Here is a 21,648-nt window from a genome sequence, read left to right as displayed (position 1 = left end):
GCCAAAGAGTAGTGGAGTTTCACACGGATCTGTGTTGGGACAACAACTATTCACTTTATCGATTAACAATCTGGACAAAGGAACTAAGACTATTATTGCTAAGTTTGCAGATGACAAGATAGGTGGAGAGACAGGTTGTGCTGGGAGAGTAGCGAGGCTGCAGAAAGACTTGGGCAGGCTAGGAGAGTGGACAAAGAATATCACGTTGGTAAGTGTGGGGTTATGCACTTTGGTAGGAAGAAGATAGATTATTTTCTAAACAAGGAAAGGCTTCAGAAATCTGAAGCACAAAGGGACTTGGAACCCCACTACAGAATTCTCTTATGATTAACCTGCATTCAGTTGACATTTAGGAAAGCAAATGAAATATTAGCATTTAGTTCAAGAAGGCCAGAATACAAGAGCAGAAATATGCTGCTGAGCTGTTTATGTCTCTGGTCAGATGCATTTGGAATATTGAGAGTGGTTTTAGGCCCAGTATCTATGGAAAGATGGCCTTGGAGATCCAGAAATTGTTTCCAAGAATGATGGTGGGGATAAAGGGTTTATCATGAGTACTGTCTGAGGACTCTCAATCTGTACTCAGTTTAAAAAGGATTTTTTTAGGGTGTCAAGGGTGGAAAGGGTGAGAGAAGAAATAGACAGGGAGAGACATAGAGCCAATAGGAGAGGGAGAGGGAAGAGATTTTTATTAAACTACAGAATACTGTGAAAGGCCTGGATAGAGTGAAAGTGGGTAAGAGTTTTTCACTAGTAGAGGAGACTGGGACCTGAGGACATAGCCACAGAATGAAGGGACAACCCTTTAGAACTGAGCGGAAGAGGAATTTCTTCAGTCAGAGGGTGGTGAGCCTATGGAACTCCCTTGCCAGTGAAGGTTATGGAGGTGAAGACACTGAGTGCATTCAAGACAGAGATAGATAGGTTCTTGATTGTTAGGGGATTGAGGGTTACATGGAGAAGGTGGGAAAGTGGGATAGAGAAATATATCAGTCACGACAAGTGACAAAACAAACTTGACAGGCCAAATTGCCTACTTCTACTTCTGTCTTATGGTCTTATAATAAATGGAAAATCATGAGGAAACGTACTTTACCAAAGTACTGGATAACACTTTTTGTCGCATCCTTGTGGGAACTGTTTACATTCAGGTCAAGTAGTAGAACAAGAATGTCCTTTACTCGTAGCTTGCTATGATCTACAAAACAAGTTACATTCACGGAGTGAATACTAAAACAAAATGAATATTTTATGCTAAATCATTTCATTCTTTTGGTTTTCATTTTTAAAGCCTTGCCTAAAAAATAGCTAAACTATAGCTATTAATAAATAGTTAAACCAAAAATCATACCATGATTAAAATTTGAAACATAACAAATTTGAACTTGAAACTTGAGACACAAAACACTCTACCCCATTTTAAAATCTTATCCGGAGAGTTAGCAGGTAATCGTTCTGAATATTTTGCATTTCTGAAATGGGCAGTGAAATTATTTTTCCTGTCATATCTTGGGATGTCAGAACCTAGGACACCCAGACTGTGTTGAAATAATTCCACAAAATCTAGTATCCCATCACCAAGTCATCCTTTCTTTTTTCACACGTGCATAGTACATGACATTAATCCAGCCAGCTCAGAGCTGGCTCCTAGCATGAACAGAACTCCTGAGATTCTAGTCAGCCAGGACTCCCTGACTGGTCCAGATTAACAGCCCCAAATAGGGAACTTTGGATTCTATGAGGTCCATCTGGCTGACCTCGTTCCCATCACTATGACTGCATGCATGCAAATCCTCTGAAAGCAGCAGGACAGGCGAGTTGGTAAAAAGTGGGCCATGGAGTTTAATTTAGGTAAATGTGAGATCATATGTAAGGCAAACCAGGGCAGGAAATTTACAGTTAATGGTAGGCCCCTGGGGAGTGTTGCCGAACAAAGGGGGTGCTGATATATAGTTCAAAAGTGGAGTTGCAGATAAACAGGGCAATGAAGACGACATTTGGCAAGCTTGCCTTCATTGGTCAGAACATTGAATATATGAGTTGGGATACTAAACTTTTCTAAAACTGGGTTTTAGAGAGCTATGAGAAATAAGCTGGAGTAAAACAAAGTGACTAACTAGGTAACACTGACAGGCACAATAGTCAAATAGGTTTTTCTCTTTGTCTCATTCAAAATTTGCAGGATTGCCATGAAACAAGTCTAAATTTGGAAAGTTCAAAAGGGTAGGACATTGAACAGTACTGTTGATGATTGACACAAAAGCCAAATAAGAGAGTCCATATTCATGGTAAAATATACAACATGATAGCAGTTTCCAAAGGTCAGCCAACTTGATAATATTTAAGTCCTTACTGACAACAATATCCATGTGAAATCATTTTTCACTTTCCTGTACAGCATTTATATTCAAATATTTTCTTAATTTACAATGTAAAACTATACATTTTAAAAAATGTTCTTTGCAAAGCAGAGATCAAGAAGAGGGTGGTGTACCTAAGAGGGCAATTCCAATCTAAAATCTTCAATCTTAATGATGTTTGATTAATCTATGATACTTGGAATATTCCCCTACCGGATGAAGAATTTCTAAGATCTAAATAGTTGGAGGAACTTACAGTAAAATATTGGAAATGGAAACAAAAAGTCAAAATATAACAAAATGAAAGTGCTCCAACAGCATATAGTGTTTCATTTATACTCCTTGCGAAAGCTCACATACCAGTCGACCATAGTTTTTGTGACACGGGTTAATTGTTCCACTGGGTGCAGCACTGGAATGTGGTATCTCAAAAGTTTGTACCCTCTTACAACTTCTTTTTGGTGATCTTGTTCACACTTGAAAGGTGAATTTAACCCTTTAGTAAATTTTAGAAACCCTAGTCTTGTCAGGTCCATGTTTACACATTTATTCACATATGCATGGGAGAAGTACATATTACAAAAATAGTATACAACACAAGGCTATGTTCCAAAAGCAAAAAGGTTTATACTTTACTGATAAGCTTCTAATCAACTGTTCTTAAGAGATAGTTTCCAATCCAAAAAGTTACACATTTATTCATCCATATCTCTATCAACAGTGTTCACAATTTATATTCCAGGTTAGCACACATGACTATATTATCCAACCATATCACATGTTTGCATCTTCCAGCTGTGAGTAAACGTAACTTTTGGCACATACTGACAAATACCAGACAACCTATAATTTCGTCCCCTACCCCTTCCCTTTCAGTCCCGCCTATTGGCTCTTGGCAAACATCCAAGTAGGCCAAATACTGCGGCCCACATTCTGAGGCAGAAGCAAGATCACAAACTCTCACCACGGGCTTAGTCACCAAAAGCCATTGGTTATTAATTCTTTCCAAGCCCCATATAGCATAATCAATTATAGAAGTCATTCTGATTGACCAAACCAAGTATGACACTAATTAGTTTAAGCACTGCATGATTCATTGCTAATTAGCTCTTCAGGGTGATGGACACTGATCAAAGTCACTGCCCACTAAGGTCTGACTGGCTGACATTGTCACTGAGGAGTCCATTCTCTTCATCAGGTATGTTATTAGTTTGATAAAATAACTATTCTTTGCTCAAAAACTAAAGCAGAAATTGCTGGAAAAACCTCAGCAAGTCTGACTGCACATGTGGAGAGAAAGCAGATTTATTTCAGGTCCAGTGACCCTTCTTCAAAGCTAATCTGAAGACTTGGACACTAAGCATTAACTCTGCTTTCTCTTTACAGATGTTGCCAGATCAGCAGTTTTTCCAGCAATTTTTTTTTGTTTCTGACTTCTAGCATCACAGTTTTTAAGAAAAATTAAATATTCTTTGCTTCTTTGTTAAAGGAAAAGGGAAGCTTATGTAATCTGGACTCAATGATTTTGATGTCTTGAACTCATGTCTTAATCCCAGCACTTAATTGATAAAGTTCCTGCAAAAATCAGATACTTCATCATTAACAGTTTGTTTTCCTCTGGATTGATTATGTTGCATGAAATCTTAAAAACAGTTTAATGTTCCTTATACCTTACCCAAAACAGGAAGCACATTAATTTCTACAGTTTATAATAAGGTCGATTACATCAATTCTAAAAGAAAGAGTTGCATTTAATTAATTAACAGATTATAACTCATTGATAAACTTTCGAGCTTGTTAGCCCTTATCATCTCTTATTTGACAATGGAAGTCTGGATTTGAAACAAAAACATTCTCAGTCTTACAGCTGCAATTCTAAATTCCCAATATTTTTATCTTGCATTTGCTAGCTCTATGTTGGCTTAAGAACTTAACCCGATCCCACAGTTCTCAGTTGCAAGGGATTCCAAAGACTCATATTCCTCAAGAAATTCGTCCTCATCTCAGTCTTAAATTGGCACCCCTTAATTCTGAGATGATGTCCTCTTGCCCTAGAATCTCCCATGGATCCTCTCAGCATTTATACTGTCAAGTCCTTTAATAATCCTACTTGTTTCAATGAAGTGGAAGAGTCGATGTTGGACTAGGGTGAACAAAGTTAAAAAAATCACACTACACCAGGTTATAGTCCAGCAGGTTTATTTGAAAGCACTATCTTTCAGAGCACTGCTCCTCATCATCATCCCTCCATATTAGGGATCAACCTCGGTGAACATTCTCCAAACCGCCTCCAATGAAATGATATATTTTCTGAACAAGGGGACACATACTGTTCACAGTACACCGGTATCTCACCAGCAACTTGTACGGTTGCAGTAAAACCCTCTTTTTCATACTCCAACCCCCTTGAAATAGAGGCCAACATTCCATTAGCTTTCCTGATTATCTCCGGATTACCTGTTCCTCAGTTCTGTGTTTCATGCACAAGTAGCCCCCCCCCCCCCCAACCTGTACCTTCATACTGCAGCTTTCTGCAGATTTTCTCCATTTAAATAATATTGTTCGTATTCTTCCTTCCAACATGAACATCTTCCCACATTGTATTCCATTTGCCAACATTTTGCTCACTTAACCTACCAATGTCTCTGAAAACTATCCCCTCTTGCAACCTGCTTTTTCACCCATTTGGATATGGTATATTTGCTTCCCTTCTCCAAGTCCACAGTAAATACTGATGAGAAATGTGAAATTCTAAATGAATCTATTTCCTGTGGTTCAAACAGTAACATGCCAGCCCTGAACTCTCGCTATGTCACTTTCATAAGACTCCCATTTGCCATACATCCCTTTACGTACAAAGAGGCTCCTCCAATCAACTTTTGGACGTTCCTGTCCAATACCATTAAAATTGACCTTCCTCCAATTTAGAACTTTAACTTGTGGACTAGACCATCGTTTACCAAAACTACTTTAAAATTAAGAATTATAGTCACTGGTCCCAAACTGCTCCCCACTTGCCTCAGACACTTGCCTTGTGAATTTTCCAAAATTTTGACTCTTCGTAGTCGGGCCATCATATCAATTGAGAAATTTTTCAAGAGCACATTAAATTCAGCTCCATCAAGCCCTTAACACTACATTAATCCCAATCTACATCGGGAAAGTTAAAATCCCATCCCATACTACTATCCTTACAGCTGTGATCTCCCTACATATTTGGTCCTCAAATTTTTCACTGACTACGGGAGGGCCCATAGTACAATCCCAAAGTGATCACCCACTTTATTTCTTAGAAGATATTCCACGGGAGTGAGTCTATATGGGTGGAACAAACTATTGCTGTGACTTTTCCCCAAATTGAAAACACCATTCCTCCTCCTCTCTTGCCTCCCCTTCTATCCTTCCTATGTAGCATCTATGCCCTAAAATATCGTGCTGCTAGTCCTGTCCATCCCTCGGCCACGTTTCTGTAAAAGCTATGATACCCCAGGCCCATGTTCCCATCCAGGCCCTGAGTTCGTCTGCCTTTCCTTCAGGTCTCTTGCATTGAAATAAACGCAATTTAATCAATCAGTCTTCCCTTTTTTCCTGCTGTATTCTTGCCTGCTTTGTCTGGTTAACGTGCTGTAAACTTCTACATAAGCCTCAATCTTCTTTTTGAAAAATTTGTTTAAATTTAAACTGGTTTAAAATCTCACCTATATTGCAAAGATATGACAACTTTTAACAATCAAATGAACAGGAATATATTCAAGACTACACCACAGAGGGTTAACATTTAATTCAGGGAGAAATTCACATTCAAACCAAAGCTTTTCATCATCACAGTACAATAACAAGCTTCTTACAAGATGATTGCTATTTTTCCTTTTACACAACTAAACTGGTTGCCTCCTAACCACTTACTTCCAATTTCAGTGTTTAAGTTTCGCTTTAGATAGTCAGAGATGTACAGCACAGAAACAGATCCTTCAGTCCAACTAGTCCATGCTGACCAGATCTCCTAAATTAATCTAGTCCCATTTGCCAGCATCTAGCCAATATACCTCTAAACACTTCCTATTCATATTTCCATCCAGGTACCATTTACCATTTCCTCTGGCAGCTCATTCCATACACGCTCCATTCCATACATGAAAAAGTTGTCCCTTAAGTCCCTTTTAAATCTTTCCCTCTCACCCTAAACCTATGCCCTCTAACTTTCTGTACTCCCCCACCCCAGGAAAAAGACCTTGTCTATTTACCCAATCCATGCCCTTCTTGATTGTATAAACTTCCATAAGGTCACCCCTCAGCCTCCGACGATCCAGGGAAATACCTCCAGCCTATCCAGCCTCTCCCTTTAGCTCAAACCCTCCAACTCTGGCAATATCCTTGTAAATCTTTTCTGAATCCTTTCAAGTTTCACAACATCCCTCCTAAAGCAGGGAGACCAGAATTTCACAAAATATTCCAGAAGCGGCCTAACCAATGTCCTGTGCCGTTACAACATTACCTCCCAACTCCTTTATAGGAGCAAGATACACAAATTATTCTAAATTCCAGAAACACCAGCTATAGTACATAGTAATGATACAGGAGTTTGTCTCCACTCATCTGGAGTATGACCAATACCTGTTGTTTGAAGAATTGCCTTTTTAATTCCAATATCCTAGATTTCAACAGAGAATGATCTGCTTCTTTGTGGGGCTGTTTAACCTTATCTAAGGAACGTCCTGTTCTGGGACGCTCATGACCTGAATTGACTGCCTTTTTGCGACCTACTCAGACTGAAGACTCGATTTTTCCAAGTCCCTCTGATATGCACTCATGTTCTGCCAAACTCCAACTTTGTAAAACTTCAGGTCCCCAACCTGTCTCAGTGACCCCAATTCAGATCTTATTGGTCTCATTCGTCTAAGATCCCCACCTGATGTCAAGCCACCTTAAAAGGTAATGGCTGATCTGAGCCACATCAGCCTAGTAAGTGAGGTATTAAACCTTTCCCCCCCACTTAGGCCAGACAAGACTCGAGTTGTTTATTCACACATGCATCAGAGATGAATAAATCAAAAAATGGCATATTGCTGAAAATCTTTGTTATAAAACCAAAACTCTTATATTTTTACAGATAAGGCTTCCGACCAACTATTTCTACAGATAATTTCCAAAACATTACATTTTTACTTATACAAATATCTATCTAACAATAATAATAGTCTACATACCATTGTGGTACACATGACAGCATGATCCAATCATATTCAAACTAATACACATGATTATGTTATTCAATCATATAATCATCTTGTAGTTGAAAGTACATCTAAATGAAAACCTATACTGTCTCTTTGACCCCTTTGTAGACTGATGGGTTATCATACCCCATTTATCACTGAGCACAGTGGTGAGCAACAAACTGCAGGAAACTCCAATTACATGCAGACTGATAATGATGATCTCAGCATTGCTGGTAACAAAATCACTGCTGGGAAATGCACATTACCTATAATACTCATTGGAAGCCATGCAGACAGAGATAATTGGATAAGGGTGATACTGCTCTTTATTTCGTAACAATTGGATCAGGGGGATGGTAAAAACAACGAGGTAAAAACAATGACTGCAGATGCTGGAAACCAGATTCTGGATTAGTGGTGCTGGAAGAGCACAGCAGTTCAGTCAGCATCCAAGGAGCTTCGAAATCGACGTTTCGGGCAAAAGCCCTTCATCAGGAATAAAGGCAGTGAGCTTGAAGCATGAAGAGATAAGCTAGAAGAGGGTGGGGTGGGGAGAAAGTAGCATAGAGTACAATGGGTGAGTGGGGGAGGGGATGAAGGTGATAGGTCAGGGAGGAGAGGGTGGAGTGGATAGGTGGAAAAGGAGATAGGCAGGTAGGACAAGTCCGGACAAGTCATGGGGACAGTGCTGAGTTGGAAGTTTAGAACGGTTGGACGGGTAGGGTCTGAGGGCGGAGGTGCGGGATGTAGACGAGATGCATTGGAGGGCATCTTTAACCACATGGGAAGGGAAATTGCAGTCTCTAAAGGAGGAGGCCATCTGGTATGTTCTGTGGTGGAACTGGTCCTCCTGGGAGCAGATCCGGCGGAGGCGGAGGAATTGGGAATATGGGACCATCGCTGACACCTCTCTCCCCTTCCTGGACCTCTCCATCTCCATTAATGACGACCGACTTGACACTGACATTTTTTACAAACCCCCGACTCCCACAGCTACCTGGATTACACCTCTTCCCACCCTACCTCTTGCAAAATTGCCATCCCGTATTCCCAATTCCTCTGCCTCCGCCGGATCTGCTCCTAGGAGGACCAGTTCCACCACAGAACATACCAGATGCCTCCTTCTTTAGAGACCGCAATTTCGCTTCACATGTGGTTAAAGATGCCCTCCAACGCATCTCGTCTACATCCCGCACCTCCACCCTCAGACCCCACCCCTCCAACCGTAACAAGAACAGAATGCCTCAGGTGCTCACCTTCCACCCTACAAACCTTCACATAAACCAAATCATCTGCCGACATATCTGCCACCTCCAAACAGACCCCACCACCAGGGATATATTTCCCTTGCCACCCCTTTCCGCCTTCCGCAAAGACCGTTCCTTCCGTGACTACCTGGTCAGGTCCACGCCCCCCTACAACCCACCCTCCCATCCTGGCACTTTCCCCTGCCACCGCAGGAACTGTAAAACCTGCGCCCACACCTCCTCCCTCACCTCCATCCAAGGCCCTAAAGGAGCCTTCCACATCCAAAGTTTTACTTGCACATCCTCGAATATCATTTATTGTATCCGTTGCTCCCGATGCGGTCTCCTCTACATTGGGGAGACTGGGCGCCTCCTAGCAGAGCGCTTTAGGGAACATCTCCGGGACACCCGCACCAATCAACCACATCGCCCCGTGGCCCAACATTTCAACTCCCCCTCCCACTCTGCTGAAGACATAGAGGTCCTTGGCCTCCTTCACCGCCGTTCCCTCACCACCAGACGCCTGGAGGAAGAATGCCTCATCTTCCGCCTCGGAACACTTCAACCCCAGGGCATCAATGTGGACTTCAACAGTTTCCTCATTTCCCCTTCCCCTACGTCACCCTAGTTTTAAACTTCCAGCTCAGCACTGTCCCCATGACTTGTCCGGACTTGTCCTACCTGCCTATCTCCTTTTCCACCAATTCACTCCACCCTCTCCTCCCTGACCTATCACCTTCATCCCCTCCCCCACCCTCCTGTAGCTTATGTCTCCACGCTTCAGGCTAACTGCCTTTATTCCTGATGAAGGGCTTTTGCCCAAAACATCAATTTCAAAGCTCCTTGGATGCTGCCTGAACTGCTGTGCTCATCCTTGGATGCTGCCTGAACTGCTGTGCTCTTCCAGCACCACTAATCCAGAATCAAGAGGATGGTGCTGGAAGAGCACAGCTTTCTTCATGTAAATGACGCCTGGGCATGAAAGATTTAAGGAGAAACTGAGGACTACAGATGCTGGAGATCAGAATTGAAATCTGTGGCGCTGGAAAAGCATAGCAGGTCAGGCAGCATCCGAGGAGCAGGAGAGTCGACGTGTCGGGCATAAGCCCTTCATCAGGAACTGATGAATGGAGGAAAAATGAAAAAAAAAGTCTAGAGTTTCAACCGAGGCAAAGAAAGATAATTTCAGACAGTTCACAAGAAGAAACTTTACTTACATCTATTACAAATGCTGATAGTGCTAAAATTATTACACAACTCTTCAACTCTGTTTCAATCTCTAAGGATAGTGAACAGCACAACTAATTAATTTCCTTTAGTTTACATACTAAATTTACTTTTCCAGTAATCCATACAATCATTAAAAATATTTTACTTACCAAGGCAGTTTTGTTTAACTCGTTCCAGTTCAGCAACTCTCCTAGCAGATAGCACCAAAAAAGCTCCTAATTTTGCTAGTTGATATGCCAACTCCTCTCCAATTCCAGAAGAGGCCCCCGTTATCCAAACCACTTTCTTGTAGAGTTTGTCTTCTATTGAATATTAAATACCTAGCTTGTAAATGTTATTCCTTGACTATCAAAAATGCCTTTACAAGCTATTAATTTCCATTCATGAATAAGTCCTGAGTCTTAATGATAACAGAAATATTTCAAATAAAGACGCCTAGATCTTGCATTTTTGTCGATGTAAAACAAATGCTCAAGATTGGAAAATTGTGTGGGCATCTACCACAACAGATCTCTGCATACCTAAGATGAGCTTCTTAGAGGAGTGCAGCTCCAATCAAGAAGCTCAACACTATCCAGAAAAAAAAGCTGTGTGATCAATTTACACACCACCCATTTACATTTACTTCCTTCATCATTGTATAATGGCAATAATGTGTGCCATCTCCAAGGTGCACTGCAATAACTCACCAAGACTCCTTCTGCAGCACCTTCCAAATCCACCTCCATGCAATAGTATCCCACTACCTTGATGCAAGGTGTCACATTTACATAAATATAAACAATCATGTATTTGAGAATTTGGATTTTGAACTAGTGGCACATGGGTTTTGGTCTGCATGTACAAGAGTAGTGTAACGAACAACTTGTCAGTACTTTAGGAAGCTATGAAGATTTAAAAGCCCATGTAAAAGGGGCGATAATGGTAATTGTTTGCATAGGGACGGTTTTACAAGCAGCCAAAATAAAATAGTAGAGGTGCATGAGCTTGTTTTCAGTTTGGAAATGTAAGGGATTTGTTTTTGGCTTAAGGGGTAAACTCAGTGCTGGGGAAGTTTGTTTTCAGTTCACGGATATCATGAAGGAAGTTACATGTAAGAAACGCACACAAATCTGAAAAAGAAAGATGGTTTAGAATTGTTAAGAAATTGTTTACTTTACTGTTAAAAAAAATCAGTGTGGAAGTTGCAGATCAAAAGTCTTTGGTTAAATCCTGAAATGGTTACTTGAAGCCAAGTAAGTTAGTTGTGGAACTAACCAAGGAAAAGAAATTGCTAAATTGGGAATTGAAAAGAAACAGCCATGTTAAAAGCTATAAATGTCATTAGCACAAAATGAGATTTTCTACCATACTGAGATAGAAGGGATTGTATTTTTGTGTAATTCAAAATCTTTCAAATTGTATTATCTGTAAATAGCTTGATCAACCTTTCTTTTACAAACTTCTGTTTGTTTGTTAAAACCAGATCTACATTATTGCAGGCTTATGTGTCAGTGAAAGACCATCATAACTTATTTTTCAAAAATCTATCAAGCTAGATTTCAGTCAAAAATGTGACTAGCCAGTAAATAGCATCAACTAGGATTTGGGACTCTTGTGGGATTTGAATACACTGGATTAATTATTCTGAAAAAAGGTCACTAGACCCAAAATATTAACTCTGCTTTCTCTCCACATTTGCTGCCAGTCTTGCAAAGCTTATCCAGCAATTTCTGTCTTTGTTTCAGAGTTTCAGCATCTGCAGTTCTTTCGATTTTTATTTACCAACATGTAGACTGAGCTGGAGAGATTCAGCCCAAGAAAGAGATGAGATGGTTTTCCTTAGAATAGAGAATGAAGAATAGAATATAGTATAATATAGGGAGACTTAAGAGAGGTTTACAAAGCTATGAGGGGCAACATAGGGGATGGTTAACCTCATGTACCCTTAGTAGAAGGGTCAGCAACCAGGAAACATAGCCTTAAGGTAAGGAGCTGCAGGTTTATACAGGGAACTCTGCCTAAAAGAGTGGTAGGAACACTCAAGGCATTTTAGTAGTATTTAGTTAAGCTTGTGAAACATCATAGCATACAAGGATACAGGCCAAGTGCTAGAAAATGGATTAGAATAGATAGGTGCTTGATGACTGGCAAACTTTAGCCGATAACTTAGCCATGGGCTATAATAAACTTGACAGTAATTGTTAGTGGACTATTTGATTGAAAGCAGAGAGTTGTGCACAATGACAACATAAGTATTGAGTACAGGAGTTGGGAGGTCATTTTGCAGCTTTACAGGACATTGGTTAGGCCACTATTGGAATATTGAATGCAATTCTGGTCTCCTCCCTATCGGAAAGATGTTGTGAAAGAGTTCAGAAAGATTTACAAGGATGTTGCCAAGGTTGGAGGATTTGAGCTATAGGGAGAGGCTGAACAGGCTGGGGCTTTTTTCCCTGGAGCGTCAGAGGCTGGGGGGTGACCTTGTAGAGGTTTACAAAATTAAGAGGGGCATGGATAGGGTAAATAGGCCAAGTCTTTTCCCTGGGATTGGGGAGTCCAGAAGTAGAGGGCATAGGTTTAGGGTGAGAGGGGAAAGATATAAAAGAGACCTAAGGGGCAACTTTTTCACGCAGCGGGTGGTACGTGTATGGAATGAGCTGCCAGAGGAAGTGGTGGAGGCTGGTACAATGGCAACATTTAAGAGGCATTTGGATGGGTATAGGAATAGGAAGGGTTTGGACGGATATGGGCTGGGTGCTGGCAGATGGGACTACATTGGGTTGGGATATCTGGTCGGCATGGATAGGTTGGACCGAAGGGTCTGTTTCCATGCTGTACATCTCTATGACTGTATAAATGCCAAGATTGTGAATGACATGAAAATTGATGTTAATGTTATGAACTGCCAGATGAACTTGACTTTTCTTCACAGATTGTGCCTTATATGGGTTGAAACTATGGCAAGTTACTGCAGTTACTAGATTTCCCCCCAGGATGGTATCAGGAACATTCCTGGATTTTTAAACTGCTTAATCCAGGATAACGGAGTTCATTGTGAAATTCCTAATGCTATTAGGCTGAAATTTGCCAATTAATATAAACCAAGTATTACATTTGGATGTTTTCATTATGTCACTTGAACATCAAAGAATATGGGGAAATGATAGAAGTTTACAGAATTATGACAGGCATGGTTACTTAGAGCTTTGTTTTCAGGCTGGGGACATAGTTTAAGGTAGAAAGTTTAAAGGATGGAAATTTGTCAATAAAAGTAGAGTTCAGTGAAATCTGAAGTGAGTTTGTATTGGTGCAATGATTAATTTTTACAACATTATTTGAAGTAAATTAATTACTGAACATAGAAGTAAAATTACAATCTCTGTACCTGGCTTGTTTCCAAAACATTCACACCATAACAATGTCAAATCTCCATCAGCTCTCAAGAACCGAATAAACTGAACGATCACGTAAATCACTAGACAGTAATACAGTAATGATAAGAGATCCATTGTCCTAGTGTTTGATAAAATAAAGAAAAGCCATGTGAATTGAACTAACCAAAACGTAACATTTAAACTTAATTCCCATTTCTTCACTAGTGACCTATAAAGCATAAACACGCCTCAGCAAATTAAGTTTAAACCAGAAGTCAAAACATATTATGTATTATACATATTTTTGCTCTGTTCGGATTGCTATTTGTGAATTATAATTACGCTTGCTACAATATTCTTAAATTGAATATCAAGTTTTCCTATCTAGTGATGTTTAATAGTTTGTTCAAATAAATGTTAATGTTGAGTTACGTGGTTTACTAACTTTATCCAATCTTTTCCAAATGAGCGCTTTTAAAATGCAGTAAACCGTGTAATGAAACGCTAGAAATTTCAAATAAAGAACTTAGCTGAGATCACACATTCAACTTATCAGAAGGTCCCTCGGCGCTTCAAGGCAGCGTCAACGAACAAAATCTGACAGCAAGGCAGAAAACAAGATGTTAAAATACCTATCCAAACGTTTAGCTTGTCAGGAGGGTGTTGAAAGTAGGTGGGGTTTAGAGCAAGTGCACGAAAGTAAGGCCACCAATATCATAGGCAGATAGGAAGTTACTCAAACTAATTTTATCGACCGAGTTGTTATCTAATTTTGATGAAGCTTTCGTCCCAGTAAGAAAGTCGCCTTTGCATTTTTCTCAGTGGTGAAATTCCGAAACTCAGGCTGTCGGTCTTTGTCTATCTGAGAGCAAACAATTTTTAATATCTGAGCCTCAGGAATGATCCACCTTCAGTTCGATCAACATTACATCCGGGACCCGATCCACCGGTTCCAGCCCGCGAAATTCAAACCTTGCGGGAAGCTCGAGGCTGCGATGATGACAGCACGTGCCCCTTCGACCCATCCTGTCAGCGTCTAATCACCGCAGGGGAGGGGAACCTGCAAGCCCTGTACAAATCCCCTGAAGCGCTTTGTGTCTCCATCACACCATCCGGCATATAATCAGCATTCCAAATGCCAAACATTCGCTACGGCGAAAACATAATTTCTCTCGTCGTGATCTTGCCGATCGCACTACAAAAACGGCGGCGTTACTTTCACATTCCATATCGTTAAAAATCACACGACACCAGGTTAAGAGTCCAACAGGTTTATTTGGAAGCACTAGCTTTCGAAAAGCTGCTTCTTCATCAGGTGGTTGTGGAGCGGGACCATGAGACAGAATCTATCGCAAAAGGTTACAATGTCATGCGGCTGAAACATATTAAACAAACTTAGATTGCTTTTCCGGTTTTTCGTCTTTTAGAATTGTTTTGCTAGTTTCAGTTCCTTAATATGTAAATCCAAGAACTCCCTTTTTGTTAGAAACCCTGAAGTTATTTTGAGAATCTGACTTAAAACGTGACTTGAGAGTGTACAGACCTCTTAGCAGGAGAGGATTTCAGTGACAGTCTCACCTTTACCATGGCTATGGAGAGAGATAGGAATAGATAGTATGTGAACGTATTTAATTGAAGGAGAGGAAATTACACTGCTATTAAACAGGAGCTGTGGAGTATAAACTGGGAACAATTGTTCTACGGGAAATGCACAACACAAATGTGGAGGCTAATTAAGAAGCACTTACTGTGAGTGTTGGATAACTTTGTCTCACTGAAACAGGCAAAGATGTAAGGTAAAGGAGGCCTGGAATAACAAGAGAAGAGGAGCTTCTCATCAAGAGGAAGGAGGCTTACTTAAGGTTGAGGAAGCAAGGATCTGACCCAGCTTTAGAGGATTACAGGGTAGATAGGAAAGAACTCAAAAATGGACTGAGGAGAGCTAGGAGGGGTCATGAGAAAGCCTTGGCAGGAAGGATGAGGGAAAACTCAAAGCCATTCTACACTTATGTGAGGAATAAGACAATGATCAGAGAGAGTAGGGCCAATCAGGGACAATGGAGGGAACTTGTGCAAGAGGTAAGGGACACCCTAAATGGGTTTTTTGCTTCAGTATTCAATAGAGAGAGGGACCTTGTTGACAGTGAGAACATCATGGAGCAGGTTAATAGGCTTGAACAGATATTGAGGAAGTAGATGTGCTGGAAATCCTGGGAAGCATCATGACAGATAAGTCCCCAGGGCCGGACCAGATATATCTAAGGTTACTACGGGAAGCAAGGAATGAGATTGCTGCACCTCTGACAATGATCTTTGCACCCTCACTCTACACGGCAGTAGTATCAGAAGAGTGGAGGGAGGCAAATATTGTTCCTCTGTTCAAGAAAGGGAATAGGGAAATCCCTGGGAATTACAGACCAGTCAGTTTTATGTCTGTGGTAAGCAAGGTGCTGGAAAGGATTCCGAGAGATAGGATTTATGACTATTTGGAAAAATATAGTTTGATTAAAGATAATAAGCATGGTTTTGTGAGGGGCAGGTCATGCCTCACAAGTCTGATTGAGTTCTTTGAGGATTTAGGGTGTAGGTTTGCTTGCTGAGCTGTAGGTTTGATATCCAGATGTTTCAGTACCTGGCTAGGTAACATCATCAGTGGCGACCTCCAAGTGAAGCGAAGCTGTTGTCTCCTGCTTTCTACGTTTGTCCTGGATGGGGTTCCTGGGGTTTGTGGTAATGTCATTTCCTGTTCGTTTTCTGAGGGGTTGATAGATGGTATCTAGATCTATGTGTTTGTTTATGGCATTGTGGTTGGAGTACCAGGCCTCTAGGAATTCTCTGGCATGTCTTTGCTTAGCCTGTCCCAGGATAGATCTGTTGTCCCAGTCGAAATGGTGGTTTTTTTCCTCCGTGTGTAGGGCTACGAGGGAGAGAGGGTCGTGTCTTTTTGTGGCTAGCTGGTGTTTGTGTATCCTGGTGGCTAACTTTCTTCCTGTTTGTCCTACGTAGTGTTTGTGGTAGTCCTTGCATGGAATTTTGTAGATGACGTTGGTTTTGTCCATGGGTTGTACTGGATCTTTTCAGTTTGTTAGTTTTTGTTTGAGAGTGTTGGTGGGTTTGTGTGCTACTAGGATTCCGAGGGGTCTCAGTCGTCTGGCTGTCATTTCTGAAACTTCTTTGATGTATAGTAAGGTGGTTAGGGTTTCTGACTGTGTTTGGTCTGCTTGTCGTGATTTGTTCTTGAGGAATCTGCGGACTGTATTTTTTGAGTATTCGTTCTTCTTGAATACGTTGCATAGGTGGTTCTCCTCTGTTTTCTGAAGTTCGTCTGTGCTGCAGTATGAGGTGGCTCATTGGAATAGTGTTCTGATACAGCTTCGTTTGTGTGTGTTGGGATGGTTGCTGGTGCAGTTAAGTATTTGGTCAGTGTTTGTCGGTTTTCTGTATATGCAGGTTTGTAGTTCTCTGTTGTCCGTTCTTTCGATTGTGACGTCTAGGAATGTGAGTTTGTTGTCGGTTTCTTCCTCCTTGGTGAACTTTATGCCTGTGAGGATGTGATAAGTTGACGAAGGTCTAGCAGTGGATGTGAAGTATATGGATTTCAGTAAGGCATTTGATAAGATTCTCCATGGTAGGCTCATTCAGAAAGTTAGGAGGTATGGGATACAGGAAAATTTGGCTGTCTGGTTACAGAATTAACTGGCCGAAAGAAGGCAGCGAGTGATAATGGATGGAAAATATTCCACCTGGAGGTAGTTGACCAGTGGTGTCCCGTAGGGATCTGTTCTTGGGCCTTTGCTCTTTGTAGTTTTTAAAAATGACTTGGATGAAGAAGTGTAAGGGTGCGTTAGTAATTTTGCCGATGACACAAAGGTCAGTGGTGCTGTAGATAGTGTCAAGGGCTGTTGCAGGCGACAACAAGACATTGACAGGATGCAGAGGTGGACTGAGAAGTGGCAGATGGAGTACAACCTGGATAAACGCAAAGTGATTCATTTTTGGAAGGTCAAATTTGAATGCTGAATACAGGGTTAAAGACAGGATTCTTGGCAGTGATGAGGAACAGTGGGATCTTGGGTCCATGTACATAGATCCCTCAAAGTTGCCACCCAAGTTGATAGGGTTGTTAAGAACTGAAAAATGTGTTGCTGGAAAAGCGCAGCAGGTCAGGCAGCATCCAAGGAGCAGGAGATTCGATGTTTCGGGCATAAGCCCTTCTTCCTGCTCCTTGGATGCTGTCTGACCTGCTGCGCTTTTCCAGCAACACATTTTTCAGCTCTGATCTCCAACATCTACAGTCCTCACTTTCTCAGGGCTGTTAAGAAGTCATATAGTGTTTTGGCTTTCATTAATAGGGGGATTGAGCTTAAGAGCCACGAGCTTTTGTTGCAGCTCTATAAATCCCTGGTTAGACCACATTTGGAATATTGCAACCAGTTCTAGTTACCTCATTATACGAAGGATGTAGATGCTTTAGCAAGGGTGCGGAGGAGATTTACCAGGATGCTGCCTGGATTGATGGGCTTGTCTTATGAATAGAGGTAGAGTGAACTAGGGCTTTTCACACTGGAGAAACGAAGGGAGGTGACTTGATAGAGGTGTACAAGGTCATGAAATGCATACATAGAGGAGATAGTGAGAGACTTTTCCCCAGGGCAGAAACAGCTGTCACGAGGGGTCATAATTTTAAGGTGATTGGAGGAAGATACAAGGGAGATGTCAGAGGTAGGTTCTTTACACAGAGAGTGGTAAGTGCATGGAATACACTGCCAGTAGTGGTAATAGAGTCAGAGACATTAGGGACATTTAAGCGACTGCTGGACAAGCACATGGATGGCAGTAAATTGAAGTGTGTGTCGGTTAGGTTGATCTTAGATTAAGATAAATGCTTGGCACAACATCATGGGCCAAAGGCCCTGTACTGTGCTGTTATGTTTTATGCCCGAGATGTTGACTTTACTGCTTCTTGCATGCTGCCTGACCTGCTCTGCTTTTCCAGCACCACACTCTTCCGTCTTTCCTCCATACAAGTGGGCAGTGCCAAAACATCATATCATCAAAGCTGCTTTCAGAATAACTCGCATGTTAGTTCTACCTGTGTTGGGGCCAGTTCATTAAGATATATTGAAGAGACAATGTTGCCTTTGTGGCTAAAGGGATCAAAGCGAATGGTGAAAAAGTGGGAACAGGATACTGAGATTGCATGATCAGCCATAATCATATTGAACAGTGGTGCAGGCTTGAAAGGCCAAATGGCCTACTCCTGTATTGATTTTCTATGTTTTTATGTTTATAATATCCTTAACATTATCCGCTGCTCGTTGGATGCTGCCTGAACTGCTGTGCTCTTCCAGCACCACTAATCCAGTATTTGGTTTTCAGCATCAGCAGTCATTGTTTTTACCTTCCCAATAACAGACGTTAACTAACTGGCCTAATGTTACCTGTGTTTTCCATCTCCTTCCTTATTTCTTAAACAAAAGGTGTTACATTGGTAGTTTTCTAATCCTCTAGGACTTTTCCAGAATGTAACAATTCCAGGAAGTTTACTACTGATGCATCAACTATCTCTGTGGCTACTTTCTTTAATATTGTAGGATGCATCCCATCAAGCCAGGGGACTTTAAGCATTAGATTCAACACAAAACAAGTCCAATTGATGAAGAGCAGCAATTAGGACTATGCCAATAGAATGCTTATTGAAATAACTAAACAGTAACATTTAACAGCAGAGAATGTTATGATTAAGCTGTACTATGGCCAGATTACAACTGAATAGTTTCAGACTTAAAACATTAACTCTGCTTTTCTCTCCACAGACCTGTTGAGTTTCTCCACCATTTTCTGTTTTTATTACAACTGGAGTTATATGTCCAGAAACAAAAGAGATAGTCAAACATTATAGAGGCAATGCAACTAAGAGGCTGACTTCTGGTGTAAAAGGTTTGAGTTATAAGGAAAAACAAGTGTTAACTGTGGCCTTTTCAGTCTGAAAAGAAGTGTGAATAGCTAATGCATGGTTAAGTGTACATAAAAATAAGTAAAACATTTAAAGTCAAATGAGTAGGATAAGGAGGCATAGTGTAATGCAGGGCTGGACTCATTTCAGACATACATGATTGAATAATTGGCAGAAACTCTCATTTTAAACTTTCAGTTGGCAACAAAAGTAAAGTAAAAGTGAGTGACTTGTTCTTACAGAACTGGTTTTTCAACATGAGTCAGCAAAGAGGAGAAAATTGAAGGACAAAGCTTAGGTGCTTCTTTAAACATATCAAATGTGCTTCAGATAAAATTAATTACTTTGAAATATGGGATTTTATATCATTCCAAACTGCTAGAAAGGGCCATGATTTAACAAGTCTACACCTTGAAAATAAACCTTACCTTAATGCAGACACTAAAGTGAGGTATGATTTTAAAAATTGCTAACAGTGGAAAAACAGCTCCAGATATATTCACACTGGATTTCTCTTGACTGATCTCATTAGTAACAAGCATTTATTAACAAAGAGAAATGTCTAAAACACAGGGTTTTTGTTTTATATAGTCGAAACATATTTATATTAATACAATGAAATATAGCAGTAACCAGTTTTCATTATTATTTGATCACAAACAACTTTGCTTACAGAACAAAAAAAAATGGCATGGTGGCTCAGTGGTTATCACTGCTGCCTCACAGCACCAGGGTCCCATGTTTGATTCCAGCCTCGGGCAACTGTCTGTGTGGAGTTTGCACATTCTCCCCAAGTCTGCGTGGGTTTCCTCTGAGTGCTCCGGTTCCCTCCCACAATCCAAAAAGATGTGCAGGTCAAGTGAATTGACCATGCTAAATTGTCGATAGTGCTGGGTGCATTAGTCAGAGGGGGGTGGGTTACTCTTCGGAGGGTCGGTGTGGACTTGTTGGGCCGAAGGGCCTGTTTCCACACTGTACATAATCTAATCTAAATCTAAAACAAAAAAAATCTTGAGCACCGGTACCATGAGAGCATCTAATATAGCATTGTTCATGTGATCTGAGAGTTAAGGAAGTGAGTGGAAGAAATCAATACAAAGTGGTCTGAGAGAGTAGACTGCTGTTGATGGCAAATTAGCTTGTCTGCTTTTTGAAACCACAAAGGTTCCAGTCATTTTAAATAATGATGATTAAGTGCACATTACGTGATACATTGTCGAATTGGGTTAGTTTCTAGAATGTGCTGAACTTAACTAGATTGGTGATGAAGTGCCAAGATTGGCCTTTAAAAGCTAAACTAAAGGGAGGAAGGGAAAAGAATGGACCAGGGCTCTGGTTATCTAAGCCAGTTCTCTCTAACATCTAGGAGTGCAATGTAACAAGACCTAGCTCAGTTGAGATACCTTATATAATCAAACACTGTTTTCCATGACTGAGTGTGAAAAATAGTTTGTTACTGAAAATGCTGTGGATATGTGACATTGTCTACCTTATCATAAGTTAATAATTTCAGGAAAAATATGCATATAAAGAGTAGATACGAACATATGACAAAAATGGACAGAAAATAAAACAGCAGGTTTTCAACTACTTTGAAATTAGGTATCATTCTGACATCACCAACCACCAGCAGTCATGAAATCTCCAAGACAAAAGAGGAAAAATATTAAACCTATTCAAGGAAAATCCATTTTTCACCCTACCAAGGACCTTCCTTTTGCTTATTTTTCTCGGCCTCCCGAACTCCACGCATTGTCTCATTCAAAAGCTGTAATATTTTCAGACTTTTCCCAATTCTGCTGAAAATCCATTGACCTGGAATGTTGGGCTGGGGAAAAGAAAGTTCTGGATACATTTAAAAATGTGATGTAGGAACCAGATGAAGAGATCCTACCCCTATTTCATTCTGTCAAATTTTAGTTAAAATTCGTCAAAGCCATTTGAACTTCATGCTGAGTTCAAACAAACAATTTTGGTTGTTCCAAGAACCTTAATCCAGCATATGTGTAATTATTTGATGTAGTGAACTTGATGCTCTTGACGGGCAGATGGAATAAGCTGAAGTGTTATGATCTTTTAAAACTTCCATTCTCTTTAAACTTGAAAAAGAAACTTAAGCTGTTCATGAGAATAAAAAAATCTGCCGGACGGCTTGTATGGTCAAGCCATCTGGTATAGGTTAGGAAAAAACATGGCTATCTGTTCCACAGTTTCTATGAGGTTATTTAGCTTCTGTTATATAGGGCACTGGTGAGACCACATATGGAATATTGTGTACAG

At 40.7% G+C, this 21,648-nt stretch overlaps 1 protein-coding gene across 6 annotated transcripts in view; it reads right to left on the bottom strand.

Annotated features, from left to right (window-relative positions):
• The window catches only part of dhrs7 (dehydrogenase/reductase (SDR family) member 7), a 57,810-nt gene extending 43,420 nt beyond the window's left edge, over positions 1–14,390 (bottom strand). For 3 of the 6 annotated variants that reach the window (XM_072568386.1, XM_072568384.1, XM_072568380.1), the window contains exons 1-3: positions 13,424–13,942; positions 10,206–10,358; positions 1,092–1,198 (exon numbers count right to left, since the gene is read on the bottom strand). In XM_072568386.1, the coding sequence (XP_072424487.1) occupies positions 1,092–1,198; positions 10,206–10,358; positions 13,424–13,652 (489 nt within the window). In that variant the 5' untranslated portion in view covers positions 13,653–13,942. The other 3 variants (XM_072568382.1, XM_072568381.1, XM_072568383.1) reach the window with 3 other exon arrangements.
• Between the last annotated feature and the right edge of the window lie 7,258 nt (positions 14,391–21,648).

The sequence above is a fragment of the Chiloscyllium punctatum genome, chromosome 4 (genome assembly GCF_047496795.1).
Source record: "Chiloscyllium punctatum isolate Juve2018m chromosome 4, sChiPun1.3, whole genome shotgun sequence".
Lineage (NCBI taxonomy): Eukaryota > Metazoa > Chordata > Chondrichthyes > Orectolobiformes > Hemiscylliidae > Chiloscyllium > Chiloscyllium punctatum.
The sequence above is the reverse complement of the archived record's forward strand: the minus strand, read 5'-3'. Positions and strand labels throughout refer to the sequence as shown.